The sequence below is a fragment of the Littorina saxatilis genome, linkage group LG6 (assembly GCF_037325665.1).
Source record: "Littorina saxatilis isolate snail1 linkage group LG6, US_GU_Lsax_2.0, whole genome shotgun sequence".
Taxonomy (NCBI): domain Eukaryota; kingdom Metazoa; phylum Mollusca; class Gastropoda; order Littorinimorpha; family Littorinidae; genus Littorina; species Littorina saxatilis.
In genome coordinates this window covers 29,217,387-29,236,884 of record NC_090250.1, presented here as the reverse complement: position 1 = coordinate 29,236,884, position 19,498 = coordinate 29,217,387, and the positions used below count along the sequence as shown (strand labels likewise).

At 40.0% G+C, this 19,498-nt stretch overlaps 1 protein-coding gene across 1 annotated transcript; it reads right to left on the bottom strand.

The window, feature by feature from the left end:
• Positions 1–9,400: 9,400 nt before the first annotated feature.
• On the bottom strand, positions 9,401–19,202 carry LOC138968948 (metalloproteinase inhibitor 3-like). Its single transcript, XM_070341629.1, has 4 exons — positions 18,829–19,202; positions 16,783–16,910; positions 11,228–11,333; positions 9,401–9,689 (listed from the first exon to the last, which is right to left on the bottom strand). The coding sequence occupies exons 1-4, from the start codon at positions 18,938–18,940 to the stop codon at positions 9,535–9,537; spliced, it is 501 nt and encodes a 166-aa protein (XP_070197730.1). The 5' UTR covers positions 18,941–19,202; the 3' UTR covers positions 9,401–9,534.
• Positions 19,203–19,498: the final 296 nt, after the last annotated feature.

Genomic DNA, 19,498 nt, shown 5'->3' with positions numbered 1-19,498 from the left:
GGCAAAATGCTGGGTTTTTGATGGCAAGCCATCAATAAGCCATCAAATAAATGATGGGTTTTTGCTGGCAAAATTCTGGCAAAATGATGGCAAGCCATCAAAAAGCCATCAAATAAATGATGGGTTTTTGCTGGCAAAATTCTGGCAAAATGATGGCAAGCCATCAAAAAGCCATCAAATAAATGATGGGTTTTTGCTGGAAAATTGCTGGCAAATTGCTGGCAAAATGATGGCAAGCCATCAAAAAGCCAGCAAATAAATGATGGGTTTTTGCTGGCAAAGTGCTGGCTTGCCAGTGATGGCCCATCAATTTGCCAATGTGCATACGGGTAATATGCCAGCATTGGGCCATAAGTGGGCCTTTGATGGCAGTAGTTCTGGCAACTGGCATTGCCATCAAAACGCCAGCAATGGCCCACTTCTGGCATGTTTATTGGGGTGTATGTGTGTGTGTGTGTGTAGAGCGATTCAGAGAAAACTACTGAACCGATCTTCATGAAACTTGACATGAGAGATCCTGGGTATGGTATCTCCAGACGTTTTTTTCATTTTTTTATAAATGTCTTTGATGACGTCATATCCGGCTTTTCGTGAAAGTTGAGGCGGCACTGTCACGCTCTCATTTTTCAACCAAATTGGTTGAAATTTTGGTCAAGTAATCTTCGACGAAGCCCGGACTTTGGTATTGCATTTCAGCTTGAAGGCTTAAAAATTAATTAATGAGTTTGCTCATTAAAGTTGTCATTAAAATCGATTTTTCGCAAACAGATTTAAAATTGATTGCATCGTATTCTTCATCACATTCTGAAATCTAAAAATATATACATATGTCATGTTTACTCTTAAAATGTGATCACAATTAACGAAAAAAGATTAATCAATCTTACGATTAAAATTGAAGAAATCGATCCAAAAATAATTTCATCTTATTCTTTATCATTTCCTATTCCAAAAACATATAGATATGATAAGTTGTATTCAAAACAAGCTCAGAAAGTTAACAAGAATACAGAAAAGCGCGTTGTCCTGCTTAGCACAATACGCTACCGCGCTAATCTGGCGTGTCAATATCACTACGCTTTGCACGTGGGAGGTGAGCGATTTCCTTCACGCGGGGATTGACGAAGCTGTACTGTCTTGGTGAAAAAATACAGTGCGTTCAGTTTCATCCCGTGAGTTCGACAGCTTGACTAAATGTAGTAATTTTGCCTTACGCGACTTGTTATTTAATTTAATTAAATGTGTCATTTAATATCTGTAAGCTTCATTTGGGGTACCATGCCAATTTAGCGCTGTATTCTAGCAATGACCTATTGGATTGCTTTGAAATGTTCACGCACTGACACACACACACACACACACATACACACACACACACACACACGCGCGCGCGCGCGCACGCACACACACACACACACACACACACACACAATCACACAGACATATACACACACACACACAGACACACACACCACATCCAAAAAGAACTAAACAACGCGCGCTCACATCTAAGCAGGAGACAAGTTCAACAGGTTAGGCAGATTTCGTGAACACAACCACTATTATTGTTATTTCCGAATAATCGTGACTTTTATTTCCGAATAATTGTGACTTTTATTTCCGAATAATTGTGACTTTTAGTCCTTCATGCAAACAATTCCGCTGTCTATCTCAGATCTGCTGAGACTTTCCCATGGGATAGGATTATGCCCCACTTGGACAAAGACCAAAATAACATTATTCTCGCTGCCGCCTGTCTTCCAATTTGTTTGATGAATTAGCCACTAGTGGCTTTTTAAGAACCTAATTGATCACACAGACAAATCCCACTCTGGGCGGAAAGGCTGTTGATTTTTTAATTGTTTTTTTTATTTTCTAGATTATTTTATTTATGGGGTTGTTGTTTATGAAATGTAAGCTAATAATGCTTGTATTTTATTTCGTACGAGGAAACTTTTTATATGTAAAATGTTGCTTTTTTTTTAATGTCCAATGTTTTGTAAAGCGCCATGATACTGTTATCTGGTGGTGAACAGCGCTATAGAAGAATGTTTTATTATTATTATTATTATTATTATTATTATTATTATTATTATTATTATTATTATTATTATTATTATGTGTCTATAAATGGAGGGATGACCTTCATATATTCAGTGTAAAAGATCTGACCAGATTTGAGATGGGGTTTGTAAAATCGTTTACACGGGTAGAACCGTCCCTTTTACTGTGTTTAATGCTAATATTTAACATGAGCTTTTTCTTTCTTCGACGGAGCTGAGAAGTACTTGCGGTAATCCCCTGTATGGAGATGTCTCTGGTGCTCGATGCTCAGGCTGGCCCACTGTATGTTGGGGTCGCATAGAGTTGTGCGCAAAGCATAGTCGGAGAAAGAACCTGAATCGATAACAGAGCACAGGCGGAAGGTATCGTCCACTGGACTACTACTATCACAGAAAGACTACAAGGTCTGTCACTCACCTTCAATCAATCAATCAATCAATCAATGAAGCTTATATCGCGCATATTCCGTGGGTACAGTTCTAGGCGCTCTGCAGTGATGCCGTGTGAGATGAAATTTTATACGGCCAGTAGATTGCAGCCATGTCGGCGCATATTTACCTTTCACGGCCTTATTCCAAGTCACACGGGTATGGTAGACAATTATTAACTGTGCCTAAGCAATTTTGCCAGGAAAGACCCTTTTGTCAATCGTGGGATCTTTAACGTGCACACCCAATGTAGTATACACGGGGGGTGGTTCGGACACCGAAGAGAGTCTGCACACAAAGTTGACTCTGTGAAATAAATTTCCGCCGAACCTGGGATCGAACTCGCGCTGACAGCGGCCAACTGAATACAAATCCAGCGCGCTACCAACTGAGCTATATCCCCGCCCTTCGAGTCTTCTGTGTTCTTGGAGTCGCTTCCTGGGGAAAAATATTGTTCAAGACGGTTTGCCTCTTCCTAAAGTCTGTGTAAGGTCAAATAAATACAGTTGAATGATTGTTTGAACTATTATGTGCCTTTAGTTTTCAGCTTCCGTCCGCTGCAGGTTGTTTTTAACCATCATTTGGACGAATCTTCGTTTGCGAGCCGCTAATCCACTTGGGGACAAATCATGTATCCGCATCGAATATGCATACCAGCGCTCATTGGTCTAAAACATATGTAAATATTGTGCAGCAAAGGGAAGCTACCCACGTGAAAATAATCATCGAATATCCTGTTATTAACCAATGAGCGCTGGTATGCATTTATATTTCCCTCCATATTGTAACCCCTTTTTGGATTTATGCTGCTTTTGGTTTTGGTTTTTGGTTTTGTTTACCTGTGTATTCGTTGTCCCGAAGAAGCCTCTAGAGGCACAATATCTACCTCGTCTTTGTGCTGTCTTCGTCTTGGTGAGTACCGATTTATTTTGTTTTTCAACTTTGTTTTCAACCACAGTCACCCTGTCGTTTAGATGCTGTGAGAATGTCAGTGCAAAGAAAACAAGAGGCGAAGCTTTCAAGGCCACCCTACTCCCCTGATCTCAACCCACCCGACTACTTTCTGTGGAGATACATCAAGAACAGGATATACGGCAACAAACCCCAGATCCTGGACAACATCAGAATGGAAATCAGTCGCATACCAGCTGGTATGATTGGACGAGTCATGGACAATGTCAACGTTCGTGTTGCAGCAGTTCTTCAACGACGAAGAGCCTGGATAGAGGATATAATCAACTACTAAGGACAGACCAGTATCTCCCAAATTTGCAAGATATAATCTCCTATCATTCTGCTGTTGTTTGGTGAACAAATTTTCTAAATATCTCCTCGCAGTCAAAAATAAGATCATAAAGAAAATAGGGCGCTTTTTTTGCACAACCCCGTATACATTTTATGACGATCTTTCCACGTTAATTTGGGACGGTAACCTTGACTTTTATTGATGAATTCGTACTGCCCACAGACTTCATTATTACAGGATATATCAGAGACTAGATGAATACCCGCTTCGCCGAGTACGGCCTCGCCGGGAAGAAGTCGAGCCGAAGCCGGCGCACCGCACGAAGGAAGGGAGATAAACGCGCAAAACACTGGAGAAGAGAGGACCTTCTAAAAATAGTATAACGGGAATATGGATTGAGCGTTGTCGACAGTTACCTTCTAAAAATAGAAACGGGAATATGGATTGACGCCACACGAAGGAAGGGAGATAAACGCTGAAAACACTGGAGAAGATAAGGAAGAGTTACTGGGAATGGATCCAGAGAAAAACCAAAATCGGTTCAGCGCTGCGCGCTGAGAGCACGTGTTGAAATATCTCATCGACCAGGTTGTGTCCGGGGTGTACCTGAATATGGCCACCAAATTTGAAAGAGATCCATCGAGAACTTTGGCCGTGCATCGCGGACACACACACACACACACACACACACACAAACAAACACACACACACACACACACACACACACACACACACACACACACACACACACACACAGACACACACACACACACAGACAGACACAAGTCGTATATTATACGTTATTTGCGTGTTTGACCAAAATATGACATTTTACACAGATCGAGACAGTCATTGTTCTCCGAGACCGCGCTAGCGGTCGAGGTGAACAATGACTGTCGAGATCTGTGTAAAATGTCATATTTTGGTCAAACACGCAAATAACATTTATGTATCGATCGAATTCCTTTCAGGTACTATGACTTTGTTGTTGTTTTGACGATTGAACGAGCACACAAACACATGCATGCAATCCACATGCAATCAAACACATAAGCTTCATATTTGGGCGTTTCAGGTTGACCGAAACTTCAAAGGAACTACAAAACACACGTCATGTACTCACTTTGTTGTTGTTTTGACATTGAACAGCACACACACATGCAATCAAACACATGACGTTTTTTTTTTTTTAGTTCCTTTGAAGTTTCGGTCAACCTGAAAAGCCAAATTATAAAGTTTTGTCGGCCTCTGACGTCACATGACTCAAAGAAGGGAAATCCAATCTCCAATCGATACATATAGTTAGAACGTAGTCCGCCGCTAGTGCAAAAGGCAGTGAAAGTGACGAGCCTGTTTGGCGCGGCAGCGGTTGCGCTGTGCTTCATAGCACGCTTTACTGTACCTCTCTTCGTTTTAACTTTCTGAGCGTGTTTTTAATCCAAACATATCATATCTATATGTTTTTGGAATCAGGAACCGACAAGAAATAAGATGAAATTGTTTTTAAATCGATTTCGGAAATTTAATTTTGATCATGTTTTTTATATTGTTTTATTTTCAAATAAAATGAAAAAAACGTTCGGGGATTTCATACCCAGGAACTCTCATGTCAAATTTCATAAAGATCGGTCCAGTAGTTTAGTCTGAATCGCTCTACACACACACACACACGCACACACGCACGCACACACACACACGCGCACATACACCACGACCCTCGTTTCGATTCCCCCTCGATGTTAAAATATTTAGTCAAAACTTGACTAAATATAAAAAGGAGAGAGAAAAATCTTCTGTGGACATTTTTGTTTAATTCTATGATAAACAAACTCTTTTGGCAAAATTGCTTTCTTATTTAAGGCGACTGTTGTGTATGATGCGTCGCAATTGTTGTTGTTGTCCCTGTTGTTGTTGTAGTTGTTGTTGGTGTTGTTATTGTTATTGTTGTTGTTGTTGTTGTTTTGTTTTGATTTGTGTGTTTTTTGTTTTGTTTTGTTTTGTTTTGTTTTATTTTGTTTTGTTGTACTTTTGCAATGATTCATCCCCTGATTTACAATTATTACGAATGGAAAAGTAAGTACTGATGAAAGAGGTAAGGCATGAATTCCACGAAGAAATAAAGAACAATAACCAAAACGACCAAAAAAAGAACCATTTGATCCTAATTCAGCAATGCCAAAACATAAACAAGTCACGTGAAGCGAATTGATACATTTAGTCAATCTGTCAAACTCACAGAATGATACTGAACGCACTGCAATACAGAAAGACAATGCTTCGCGGATACACCGCGGATACCTCGCGACCGAGACTGAAAGCGCTGACACACTATGATTCACTTGGAAAACGTAACTGATCGCTTGAAGTGACAAGCCAGTATAGTGCAGTAGCCTACAGCGCTTTTCTGTAATCTTTTTAACTTTCTGAGCTTGTTTTTATTAAAAAAAAAAACACCATATCTATGTGTATTTGGAATCAGAAAATGATTAACAAAAATAACATCCTGGATCGATTCCTAAAATTGTAATTTCACCACCAATAAACAGCCTGGGTGTTCTCTGTGGCACAGCGGGAAGGCTTTGATGAATTCGAATTTTGAGATTTTTAATGACCAAACTCATCATCAGTATTTAAGCTTCTAAGCTGAAATGCAATCCCATAGTCCGGGCTTTGTCGAAGATTGCTTGACCAAAATTTCAATCTATTTGATCGAAAAATGAGGGTGTGACAGTGCCGCCTCAACTTTCACAAAAAGCCGGATATGACGTCATCGAAGACCGTTATGGAAAAATAAGGAATAAAAAGGATTGGAACTCTTGTGCAAAGTTTGATGAGGATTGGTCCCGTCTTTGTATCTGAATCGCTCTACACATTCACACAAACTGGCAATTAGATTTTTTTTTAACATTATGAATTAATAGCTGAACAGAGAAAGAGAATTTATTAAATGAAAAGTATGATAAGTATGATAAAATATGCACACGTGCTGTAGTTTGGAAGGTGAACAAAATCACTGCACACAGTTACACTTATGGTTTCTTTTGCGTTTAATCTGATGTTTCGTGCAGAAATATAACGACTGCGCGCAATGCAATTATATATGATTGTGGTGGTTTTTTTCCCTGATATATAGAGCCATTCATATGAGTAATAAAATATTTTTTATTGTTTGTAATGCGCTTGTTCTTTTGTTATTAGCTCGTACTTCCGTGTGAGCCAGTATGAAGTTAACACAAGGTCAAAGACGATGGAGTATTAATATCAGATTAATAAGCACTGACTCATGTTACATTTATTACATTTCACGTAGAGTTTAGCAAGTGCGAAATTAGATGCACGTTTTTCCAGCGTCGCGGACGACGCTGGTATCTGTGGTTGGGAAGAACGTGCCTGTGGAGAATTAGTCTCCAAGCCAAAGCGCGCTGACTCTCCAAGCCAAAACAATTTCAAAGCTGAAAAAAATGTACAATTTACGCGAAACGATTAAACACAGCTTTCGGGTGTTTTTTTTAATCTAAGATGTACATAAATATACCACTCCGACCATAAGGAAAAGAAAAAAAGACACACACAAAAAAAAGACCGAGAGGAGCCGAGTCAATCCGAGACCAACCGAGAGGACGTGTTTCGCGCCGTTTCGACGTCGTTTGTTCAGATGCGGCCGGTTGGATCAGTTGCGGTCATACAGGGGCGCCTTGCACAAGAAAAGATCTTCAACAATCCCGATCATCATCATGGTACAATAATGTTTTGTGCGCCCCCATGTATGTGTTCTGTGCTAATAATGCACGGTTGTGAAATGTCCGTACACATTTTGTGGCACTATGTAATTGTTAGTGCATCCTCCTGCGGATGCTTCGTGCTAAAAATGCACTTCCATTAAAATATTGTACGCTCATGTCAGTAATATATTTTCAATTGTTTCTCTGTCAATTTCAAGTGTTTGTTTCCAATTACTTCAGTATCTCCATGTTGCAATTCCAGGTGATTCATTATGCATGTGCCAATTTGAGGTGTTTAATTCTGATTCCTGTATTTACAGTGTAAAATTAAAACTATTGTTTTCAAACATTCCTATGACACCTGGTAATGGTTCTGTGGTTTTGTTTTTAATTTGTATTTTGTTTTTTCTGCAATAAATATTTGAAATGGATCTGAGGCCGACTTACTACTTTTAGCACTCTTTTTCACCACATTCCCACGTACAGATATTGCAATATCAACTCTTCCTTTCTACCTGTTTCAAACAAGCTCTATTTTTTAATTAAAAAGTTTTTACTAAATGTCTTAACATAGAGGGGGGAATCAAGACGAGGGTCTTGGTGTATGTGCGTGTGTGTGTGTGTGTGTGTGTGTGTGTGTGTGTGTGTGTGTGTGCGTGTGTGTCTGTCTGTGTGTCTGTCTGTGTGTGTGTGTGTAGAACGATTCAGACTAAACTACTGGACCGATCGTTATGAAATTTGACATGAGACTTCCTGGGAATGATATTCCAGGACGGTTTTTTTTGTTTTTTTTATAAACGTCTTTTATGACGTCATATCCGGCTTTTTTGTACAAGTTGAGGCTGCACTGTCACACCCTCATTTTTCAATCAAATTGATTGAAATTTTGGCCAAGCAATCTTCGACGAAGGCCGGACTTCCGTATTGCATTTCAGTTTGGTGGCTTAAAAATTAATTAATGACTTTGGTCATTAAAAATCTGAAAATTGTAAAAAAATAAAAATTTATAAAACGATCCAAATTTACGTTCATCTTATTCTTCATCCTTTTCTGATTCCAAAAACATATAAATATGTTATATTTGGATTATAAACAAGCTCTGAAAATTAAATATATAAAAATTATTATCAATTTTTTTTTTTTCGAAATCGTTTTAAAAACTATTTCATCTTATTCCTTGTCGGTTCCTGATTCCAAAAACATATAGATATGATATGTTTGGATTAAAAACACGCTCAGAAAGTTAAAACGAAGAGAGGTACAGTAAAGCGTGCTATGAAGCACAGCGCAACCGTTACCGCGCCAAACAGGCTCGTCACTTTCACTGCCTTTTGCACTAGCGGCGGACTACGTTCAGTTTCATTCTGTGAGTTCCACAGCTTGACTAAATGTAGTAATTTCGCCTTACGCGACTTGTTTTTTCTTGTGGCTGTTTGATCAATTCATAGCAAGCATTGACTGAAATAAACAATTTATATATCCAGCACAACATGCAATTCATTGACTTTTGACCCTAACCTTTTAACACTTCCCAAAATAAATCTTTGGTAGACATTGCATCGACGCTGTTCATTTTGAATGAACATTTTTCTTGTCTTTTTTGCGGTCATACAGACGAATATCCATACATACAGACAGGGAGACAGAGAGACGGGCTGACAGACTGAAAGCCACACCGACACAAGCAAGCAGGCAGGCATACGCGCGCACGCACGCAACCACACACACACACACACACACTGCCATAAACACACACACACACACACACATACAAACAAACACACACACACGCACGCACGCACGCACGCACGCACACACGAACGAACGTACACACACACACACACACATACACACACACAAACACACACACACACACACACACACACACAAACACACAAAACATCAGTCATCCCAAACACAAAGCCTTTTGTCTCTGAATATATACTGCAGTCTCTTTTAATAATTTAAAATAACATAAGAAAACAGATATCCCCTGTTTCACAGAAATACAGGTGGACATTTCCAACGACCAGTTTAGAACTAATTTGACAAAGAGGAATTAGGTGAACGTTTTTCACGGTTCAGGGGGAGTAACTGGCTTGTCCCTGTTCGTACAGAAATCAACAATGTGGTCGGTTATCAGCTCTTGGTCCCATTCAGTCAGACTGTCCCATGGCGTGTTGGGGTCACACAAGCCGGTCTCCACTTCTCCATCGTAGTTGAAACTAGCTGCAGAGAAAGAACATAAGGGTGTTAAAGCTGTGGTCTATTTATGACTTTCCGGGGCTACGAGGTTGAAAAAATTAATAAGGATACAATCATGTACAGAATTCTGAACAGCAAACGCTACCCGAAACCCCACCTATACGGCGTGTATGACCTTGAGAGCTTCAGTCAACGCTTGAATTTTGCAGGGATAACATCCGGTTTGCTCTCTCAAGACTGATCATATTTTATCTTCAAGAGAGATCAAGGGGAAAAAATAAACGCCCCGGCGAAGATTCGAACTCTCGACCTCGAGACTTCGTGTCGCATGTCCTAACCACTAGGCTACTGCGCCAATCGAGAAAAAGAAGGAAAAACATTGATATGAATTAATGTTATGTTATTCTTGAAGAAGCATGATTTATATCTCTATCCGCCCATTGTTCAGAAGTGAATTATACATGTATAACTATTTCTTAGATGTCTGTTTTCAACTGCACAGAGCTTTGGAGGGATTCAAGTACTGTTCTTCTCATTTTTCTTGCATGTTGTAAATAGATATCGCAGCTATTCGCATGGCGCGAATGTCGTGTAGCATGACGGTGTAAACATGCACTGCGATTCCGTGAAACATGTTTGCAAACCAAGGCAAATTTTAATGGCAATTTTTACGTTTTTGAAACGCATGAATGGTAATTCAAGCGTAGAAAGATATAAAATTATAAAAAAAAATTTATCTTTGACAACACTGGTGGAGTGGCCTAGCGGTTAAGACATCGGCCCCAAAATTTCGAGGCCCCGAGGCCTTTAGTGCGAATCCCTGCCAAGTCATTTATTTTTTCTGCTCGATCCTTCTCGACAAATATGCTCAGCTCTGAGAGAGCAAACCGGATGTTACCACTGCAAAATTCAAGCGTTGACTGAAGCTCTCAAGGTCATACAACGCCGTATAGGTGGGGTTTCGGGTAGCGTTTGCTGTACAGAATTCTGTACATGATTTTATCCCTATTTTTCAACCTCGTAGCCCCGGAAAGTCATAAATAGACCACAGCTTTAAGAAGAAAACGTTGAAAAGTCAAAAACGTTGTTACAGTGTGTGTGTGTGTGTGTGTGTGTGTGTGTGTGTGTGTGTGTGTGTGTGTGTGTGTGTGTGTGTGTGTGTGTGTGTGTGTGTGTGTGTGCTATGCCGTGTAGTGTGGGTACGTGTGTGCGTGCGAGTGTGTACTTGTGTGAGTGAGTGCGTGCGAGTGTGTGTGTGTGTATGTGTGTGTGTGTGTACGTGCGATTGTGTACTTGTGTGCGTGAGTGCGTGCGAGTGTGTGTGTGTGTGTGTGCGCGTGTGCGAGAGTGTGTGTGTGTGTGTGTGTGTGTGTGTGTGTGTGCGTGCGCCGGTGAGTGCGTGTGTGTTCGGGGTTGAGAGACAGAGAGAGACAGAGAGAGAGAAAGGGACTTGGTAAGAGAGCGAGGGGAGATAGGCACGACCGACAGTTTAGACGGTCAAACAGGAAACTAGACAGAGACAGACAGGCATCCAGACTGGTAGAGCCACACAGTGAACTCACCAAAGAAAACGTAGTCGATGTCAAGAGCAAAGCGGGAGCCACACAGATTATCCTGGGTGGATGTTCTTATTTTTACCGTCTTTGCTGTCGTCATGTTACGGGGCATCTGCAAAGAGTTCAAAACGTATGATATCCACACACGCACAGCCTAGCGGTGACCCGACAAGCACGAACTTCTCTGCTGTTGATATAATTATAATATATGATTATTAAAGGCACACTCCTTCCCGTCAGGCTTTTACATGGAATGTGACCAACCCTCCACTTCACATGCCACCAATAAACAGGCTCGGTGCTCTTTGTGCACAGTGTTCAAAATTGTCCGACTTTTTTTCATGCGCCTGTGGTTTGAAGCAAGGTTGTTTATTGAGCCCTCTGATTTTTTTCCTTGCTAATTACAGAGGTGGCTGACTTTGTGCGGGAGAAAGGAAAGCATGGTATACAGTTGTTGCCTGGAGCGGAAGAACTTTTTTGATGTTGTTTGCCGATGATATTGTTTTGATCTCATCGACACCAGTTAGACTGCAAAACCAGTTAAACAATTTAGAACATGCCTCTAGAAAGTTAGGACTGGATGTGAATTTGGACAAAACGAAAGTAATGGGTTTTTTTTTTAGAAAAGGTGGTCATAAAGCGGCTGGAGAGAAGTGGTTTTATGATAAGAAAGAGATTGAAATTGTGAACAGTTATAAGTATTTGGGATCTATATTCACAACAAGGCTGTCTTTTGATTCAGCATGTGCAGAATATGCCAGTAAAGCAAAAGGAAAAATTGTAGAATTGATGAAGACCATGTGGGCGTTAGGGAGCATGGACACTGTTCTGTTTTTTTAAAATTGTTTGACGTACAGGTAAAACCGATGCTCTTGTACGCCTCACAGATCTGGGGTATGAGAAGATTAGCCAGTATTGAGTCGGCCCATGTTTTTGCATGTGAGCGGCTTTTAAACGTCAGCAGAAAAACACCCAACCCCCCACTATACGGCGACACAGGACGATATCCACTATAATTATGTTGATAGCACAATTTTTGTGTTTAAATATTGGTTTAGAATTAAGAAAATGCCAGAGTGGAGATTTTCGAAACACGTTCTCACAATGCTGCAGTCAAACCTGAATATGCAGGGAAATTAGTTGTGTTATATAAAAGAATGTCTTGGACATTATGGTTTTGAACATGTGTGGGAGAACGGAGTGGAAAATTAATCCGCCTTCCTTTTCAGTTTAAAAAAGAAATTGATTGAGCGTTTTAACGAAGAATGGTTAATCTAAATTCAATCAAATGACATATTTTAAAGTTACCGATTGTTTAAAATTTCTTTCAAAGCTGAAAAGTATTTGAATGATATCACTATTAAAAAGTTCAGAGATGTAATGGTAAAATTTCGTTTTGGTATCAACGAACTGAGAATAAATAAGAGGTTTCATCCTCTTCTGTTCAGTTGGAAAGTAAAAGCTGCCCTTTCTGTCCAAACAATGTCGAAGACGGGAACCATTTTTTTGTTTGAATGTTCTTGTATGACGATATTAGAAAGAAGTATACTATTTGGACAGTAGGACATGATATTGAAAGCCTCTTTAGGAGCCCTGCCGTAGAGCAAATTAGAAACGTTACTAGGTACATGTTTTATTCACTAAAGCGACGAGAAGAACGCTTGGATTGATGTTGCACACAAAGAGTTCACGTGTAAATGCTGCTGCCCACAGCACATGGATGCCGGTTGCGTGTTAAACAGCTTTGGTCTGTTTGTGTGTGTGTGTGTGTGTGTGTGTGTGTGTGTGTGTGTGTGTGTGTGTGTGTGTGTGTGTGTGTGTGTGTGTGTGTGTGTGTGTGTGTGTGTGTATGCTCCTTCACATGATTGTCGCGTACAATCCTTTTGCAATCACGTCTTTTTTTCACAATGTTTGTGAACGGGTCGTCGGCCTACACAATAAAATCAGTGTCAGTGTCAGTGTCAGTTTCAGTGTCAGTGTCAGTGTCAGTGTCTGTGTCTGTGTCTGTGTCTGTGTCAGTGTCAGTGTCAGTGTCAGTGTCAGTGTCAGTGTCAGTGTCTGTGCACAGTGGGAATTCTTTGATGAAATAATGTCTTAAAAGCCACGAGTGCCGTCAAGGTGCTGATGTTTGATGGGAGACTAATTGGAGGGATTGGTCTTATCTATATGTAAAAGCCTGGCCATCTGAGATGGTGAGGCGAACTGTTTACACAATTAGGGGTGTGCCTTTAAGTCACCGAGACAAACTTTCTCTCGAAACTCTTTGTCATTTCCACACAAGACATCTGCCGTGTGCTGACAAAACCGAGTAAGTCCACTGAACCTAGTTCCGAGATAAACGACTTTTTCTGTTTTATTACATTTCTCAAAAGTGACGATTATCTTGATCAACCTACAGAGATAATAAGATAAATAGCATTAATGTACGTTTACAACCCGAGTTTGATAATGATCTGATGGATGGTTTTTGTTTTGTTGGGCATTTTGTGGACTTACTTGGTTTTGTCACTTTTTTCCATTATATCAGATCTAAAAAATTTGACAGATCTAAGCAAGTGGACTTACTTGGTTTTGTCAAAACATTTGGAAGAAAAAGTAATGCTTTTTTTTTAGAATGAAAGTCGCTTGTTCATTTCAATGCGTTATTCTCTCAGGTGCCAGGAGAAACGTTCCGTATAACTCTCGCTTACTCTATTACACATGTCGTGTGCACATTAGAGCGCTTACTTCCCTTTGCTTATTTGATCTCTAAACAACGCTCTGGCTCATTTCGGTACGATTCTCACAGATACTTTCGAAGCGAACCTGTAACAATGTGTGCGTTTGTGTGTTTGTTCTGATTAAAACCAGTCTTGATCTAAGGACTATGTCCAGTCAAGAATAAAAGCTGGTTCTTGTGTATGACTGTGTACGTGAGTGTTAGTTTGAGTGCCTTGGAGAATGATGAGCATATCCGATTGCGGAGATTTGCTAAAATACATATTAGTCACGTACAAGTTTTTAAGCTACACAGCATGTTTTGTTGTTCCGGTAATGTTTTGTTGTTGTAAGTTTGGGTACTAAGCTTATAGTTACAACCTTAAATCACATTATTTGAAATTCAAATCAAACAGTATTTACCCGGGTTTGATGTCTTAGAAATATTTCTGGACATTAAAATGCTAGCACAGGCACGAAAGTGATTTTATTGCAGGTGTCAATGTTTTCTGAATCTATTTATAGATGTGTTACGTTTGAATTGATATTAAGCAATTCAGATGGCGTGTGGACATGGTACGGAAACATTCACTGTCCCGATTGACGGGTTATAACAGCGAGGGCGCAATTTTTGTGAAGGCGTTTTAGTTCTGCTTCTTCTTCTTCTTTTGCGTTCGTGGGCTGAAACTCCCACGTACACGTGTGCTTTTGCACGAGTGGATTTGTACGTGGATGACCGTTTTTACAAAACCATTTAGGCAGCCATACGCCGTTTTCGGTGAAAGCATGCTGGGTATTTTCGTGTTTCTATAACCCACCAAACTCTGCTTTGGACTGCACGATCTTTTCCGTGCGCACTTGGTCTTGTGCTTGCGTGTACGCACGAAGGGTGATAATTAAGGCACCAGCAGGCCTGCACGTAAGTTGACCTGGGATATCGGAAAAATCTTCACCTTAATTACCCGTCAGGTGCGGCCGGGATTCGAACCCACGACCTTCCGCTTTGGTAAGTCTTTTTTTTTTCAAAATGATATTTTTTGTTCATCAAAAAGAAGAAATCAATGCGCATCTTGTGTGCTAATTTCTACTTTTTAGAGTGCTTAGATAAGCAGATATGAACAAGTAAGTCCACAACCAAAAACAACTTTTTAAGTGTGCATGAATGTTTTGACAAAACCAAGTAAGTCCAAGGGGTTCCCAATTTTCCTATAATGATAGTTTTAAAATTCTTGTCAGACGACCCATACAGAAAATACGTCATTTTAAGTTTAGAACTCACAAATGACGTCATTTAAAGTTTAGAACACACAAATGACCTCTTTCGATAAGGCGAGACATAATGACGTCACCTTATGACGTTTTATTTTAAACATTTTTCTTCTCTATTTATATATAATTCTCCTGACGATCCTTGTCTCTCTCTCTCCATCCCTCCCTATCTCTCTCTTTTCCTCCCTCCATCTCTCTTTCTATCCCTCCCTACCTCTCTCGCTATCTCTCTCCCTCTTACTCTCTTCCTCTTACTCTCTTCCTCCCTCCCTAATTCCTCTTTCCCTTTATTTCTCTCTCTCCCTCCACCCCCCCCCCCCCCCCTCGGACCTGATTTCTTTCCCCTCTCTCACTCTCTCCCTGTTTAGTCTCTCTCCCTCTCTCTCTCGCTTGCACCAAAACTAGCACCCCTACTAACAAGTAAAATGCCGCAAGAATATTCGGATTGACTTTGACGTCATACTGGCAAAAACATTGCATTCTGATTGGTTATAGCGTCATAAAGGTTCTTGTGATTGGTGGATGGACTTACTTGGTTTTACCAGCAAATTGACATGTAATTTTTTTTGAGAAATGTTTGAAGTTGTGGACTTACTTTTCTATATCTCCTTATCTATTTATTTTACAAAGTCAAAATTTACACACAGGCTGCTTCGTGATTTCTTAGTTTTGATGAACAAAAAGATATCATTTTTGGGAAAAAATGGACTTACTCGGTTTTGTCAGCACATGGCAGATGTACTTTAAACAGTTTTTAAGGTGTGGACTTACTTTTTTATATCTCCTTATCTATTTATTTCACAAAGTCACAATTTACACACAAGGTGCGCCTTAATTTCTAAGCTTTGATGAACAAAAAATATCATTTTTGAAAAAAATGGACTTACTCGGTTTTGTCAGCACACGGCAGGACATGCACAAGACGCAACAAAACATGTACACATCCAAGCAATGACCGTACGAACAATTCTTCTGCTGTTGATATGACTAGACTGCCTGCGGAAGTGTGGCATTTTACAAGAAGAATACGACGGCTTACTAGCGCCAAAATCACATCATTGCAATTTTCATGGGAACATTACCATTTTCAAGAGAAAAATTACAATTATCAGGGAAAATTACCATTTTCAAGAGAAAAATTACAATTACCAGTGAAAATTACTAATGTTCTTCCCAAGATAACATTTAACTTTCAGATTTGGGTCAAGTAACCCGTTTTGATTACCAAAAATACCAAAACTGAAAAATGTTGATTTTTAAATGAACATTGTAATTATCAAGTGATCATGCTTTATTTTCAGGCGTTTATGTCCATTTATCAGTTGTTCATGTTTAATATGGTTTGGCGCTAGTAAGCTAATAACAGTACTGAAAATTAATAATTAACACTCTCACTTAATATTTTCTATGTGAGTCACACAGAACACGTGATAATTGAAAATTTCGCGTGAAAATGGCAACCCCAGGTTTTGGCGCTAGTTACTTCTTCTTCAGCGTTCGATGATGGTTGTTGTCTATATTGATATGTTTGGCCCGTGATGTTGACAAACTGGGCTGTGTAGGCACTAGTAATTAAGCCGTCAAAGAAGACTCACCACAATGGCTCGGTCCACTTTGACAGCGTAGACCCAGTCAGCGAAAGAGTTGAACTCTGGGTAGGGGTCGCTGTGGTCCAGCGGTTCCTCCAGTTCTTTGTATTCTGCCATTGCTGTGCCTCGAACAACTGCAAAGTGAGAGAACAAATTTAATGGCTGGAACATTCGTCACACAGTTTTTCTTTTATCTTATTTATGTATTTATTTTTGTTTTATGTTTGCCAAACACGTACATCATTGTCGGGTTTCACAAGAGGATTATTTAACACATGTTAAAAAAGTCTTCTGGGGGTGTAATCAGACATAATGAAACATTTACAATAGTGTATAGTATACGTAAAACATACACACAATACAACATCGCTCAGACGATGTAATTGACAATAATTCGGAACATACTTCGAATGTAACAGTTAAAGTGTCATCATCATCTTTGGAAATCAAATCGCCCCAGTTCAGGTTGGGGCTATAAATATGTGACCACACATCAGGAATACCTTAAAATAAAAGTTTGAGCGCTGAGTTGCTCGATCACATTGAAAACGGCTGTGTTTTGAGTGGGCATCCCAGACTGTAATTCTTATTGTGACGTTCTTTGCGCGAGTCATAATTTTCGTCCTACCTTTCGACCCTGAGTATTTCATGTGCTCTTCCTAGAGATATAGATTTGAAATAGAGCCGATAGCTACAGAGTTCGTTTTGGGAGTTGAATAGACTAGAATGAAAATGAACGCACTGCATTTTTTCACAATGACCGCAGTCCGCCGCTTGTGCAAAACGGAGTGAAACTGACGAGCCGGTTCAGCGCGGTAGTGGTTTCGAATTCGCTGTGCTGCATAGCACGCTTTTCTGTACCTCTCTTCGTTTTAACTTTATGAGCGTGTTTTTAATCCAAACATATCATATCTATATGTTTTTGGAATCAGGAACCGACAAGGAATAAGATGAAATTGTTTTTAAATCGATTTCGGAAATTTAATTTTGATCATAATTTTTATATTTTTAATTTTCAGAGCTTGTTTTTAATCCAAATATAACATATTTATATGTTTTTGGAATCAGGAAATTATGTAGAATAAGATGAACGTAAATTTGGATCGTTTTATATTAAAAAAAAATTATTACAATTTTCAGATTTTTAATGACCAAAGTCATTAATTAATTTTTAAGCCACCAAGCTGAAATGCAATACCGAAGTCCGGCCTTTGTCGAAGATTGCTTTACAAAAATTTTCAATCAATTTTATTGAAAAATGAGGGTGTGACAGTGCCGCCTCAACTTTTACAAAAAGCCGGATATGACGTCATCAAAAGTATTTCTCGAAAAAAAGAAAAAAACGTCCGGGGATATCATTCCCAGGAACTCTCATGTCTACTTTCATAAAGATCGGTCGAGTAGTTTGGTCTGAATCGCTCTACACACACACACGCACAGACAGACACACACATACACCACGACCCTCGTCTCGATTCCCCCTCAATGTTAAAACATTTAGTCAAAACTTGACTAAATGTAAAAAGATACATGTAACAAAAAACAAACAGAAGAGAAGTCGAATTATGGCACAACTCGCGAAAGACATATAAATTATAGTCAAAACGTATCAAACCTGGATTACTTCCGTGATCATTTGACTTACTCGGCAGTATCATACTAGCGTTGTGGCGGAAAATGTAGAGTGTGACATAGTGAACACAAAATCAGACAAAAACCACAGACAGACACACCCAGACAGACAGACGGACAGACAGACAGACAGACAGACAGACAGACAGACAGACAGACAGACAGACAGACAGACAGACAGACAGACAGACAGTCAGTCAGGAAGACAGACAGCCAGCCAGCCAGACAGTCAGACGGACGGACAGACCGACAGACAGAGACAGACAGACACAGACAGACAGACAGACAGACGGACAGACACACACACACACACACCGTCACGCACTCGCACATACACACACACATACACACACACACGCACACACATACCCCCCTCCCACACACACACACACACACACACACACATACACACAAACTCACTGATGTCGTATTTGCAGAACCGCTCAGGCCCTTGCTCTGGAAAACAACTGCACGCTGAGCTCAATCCAACACACGCGCTGAGAAGCAACACCCAAAACAAAACCGAATCCATTTTCTTCTCTCCGAAAAATGTCTAAACTTCGATATGTTGGCCGATGTGTAAACTTTCAGCTCTGTCAATACCGAGTGTCGGTTTTAAATTATATTACTTTTTTACATTTAGCTATGTGGCTTTTTTTTAATTAAAATGTCCCGCAGCTTCTCATTCTCGTGTGCAGATTTGCATAAAACGAGAATCAAACGAGGACTGAGAGCGTGACCAGCACAACGAGCGAGCACACTTAATTCATAAAGAGAGTGAGAGAGACAAAGTAATTTGCAGGCACTGACATCTGAACTTATATACCGTTCAGCAATTGTCGCGGATTGCCTCAGTCAGTAAAGCGCACCGTGGGAGCCGGACTGCTGAGTGTTATTTCCGAGTAGTTCCTTGTCATTTCCTGCAGATTATCCTACTTAGCCAAGTTTATTGTGACGGTGGAGCATTATCGTAATTGTGACTGTGGGCCGTGTGGGGCGTTAACGTTAATTGATCCCACCCCTCTTCTCCACCCACACACACTTTCACTGTGCCACCCACCGGATTATTTGGGATGGTACTTCTGTATAG

Bases quoted from the DNA above. Each gene is read 5' to 3' on its own strand.
- LOC138968948 (XM_070341629.1), bottom strand. From the start codon at position 18,940: ATGGATTCGGTTTTGTTTTGGGTGTTGCTTCTCAGCGCGTGTGTTGGA. The intron at 16,911-18,828 runs GTGAGTTTGTGT...CTCACTTTGCAG, and splicing joins GTTCTGCAAATACGACATCA to TTGTTCGAGGCACAGCAATG. The intron at 11,334-16,782 runs GTGAGTCTTCTT...AACTCTTTGCAG, and splicing joins AAGTGGACCGAGCCATTGTG to ATGCCCCGTAACATGACGAC.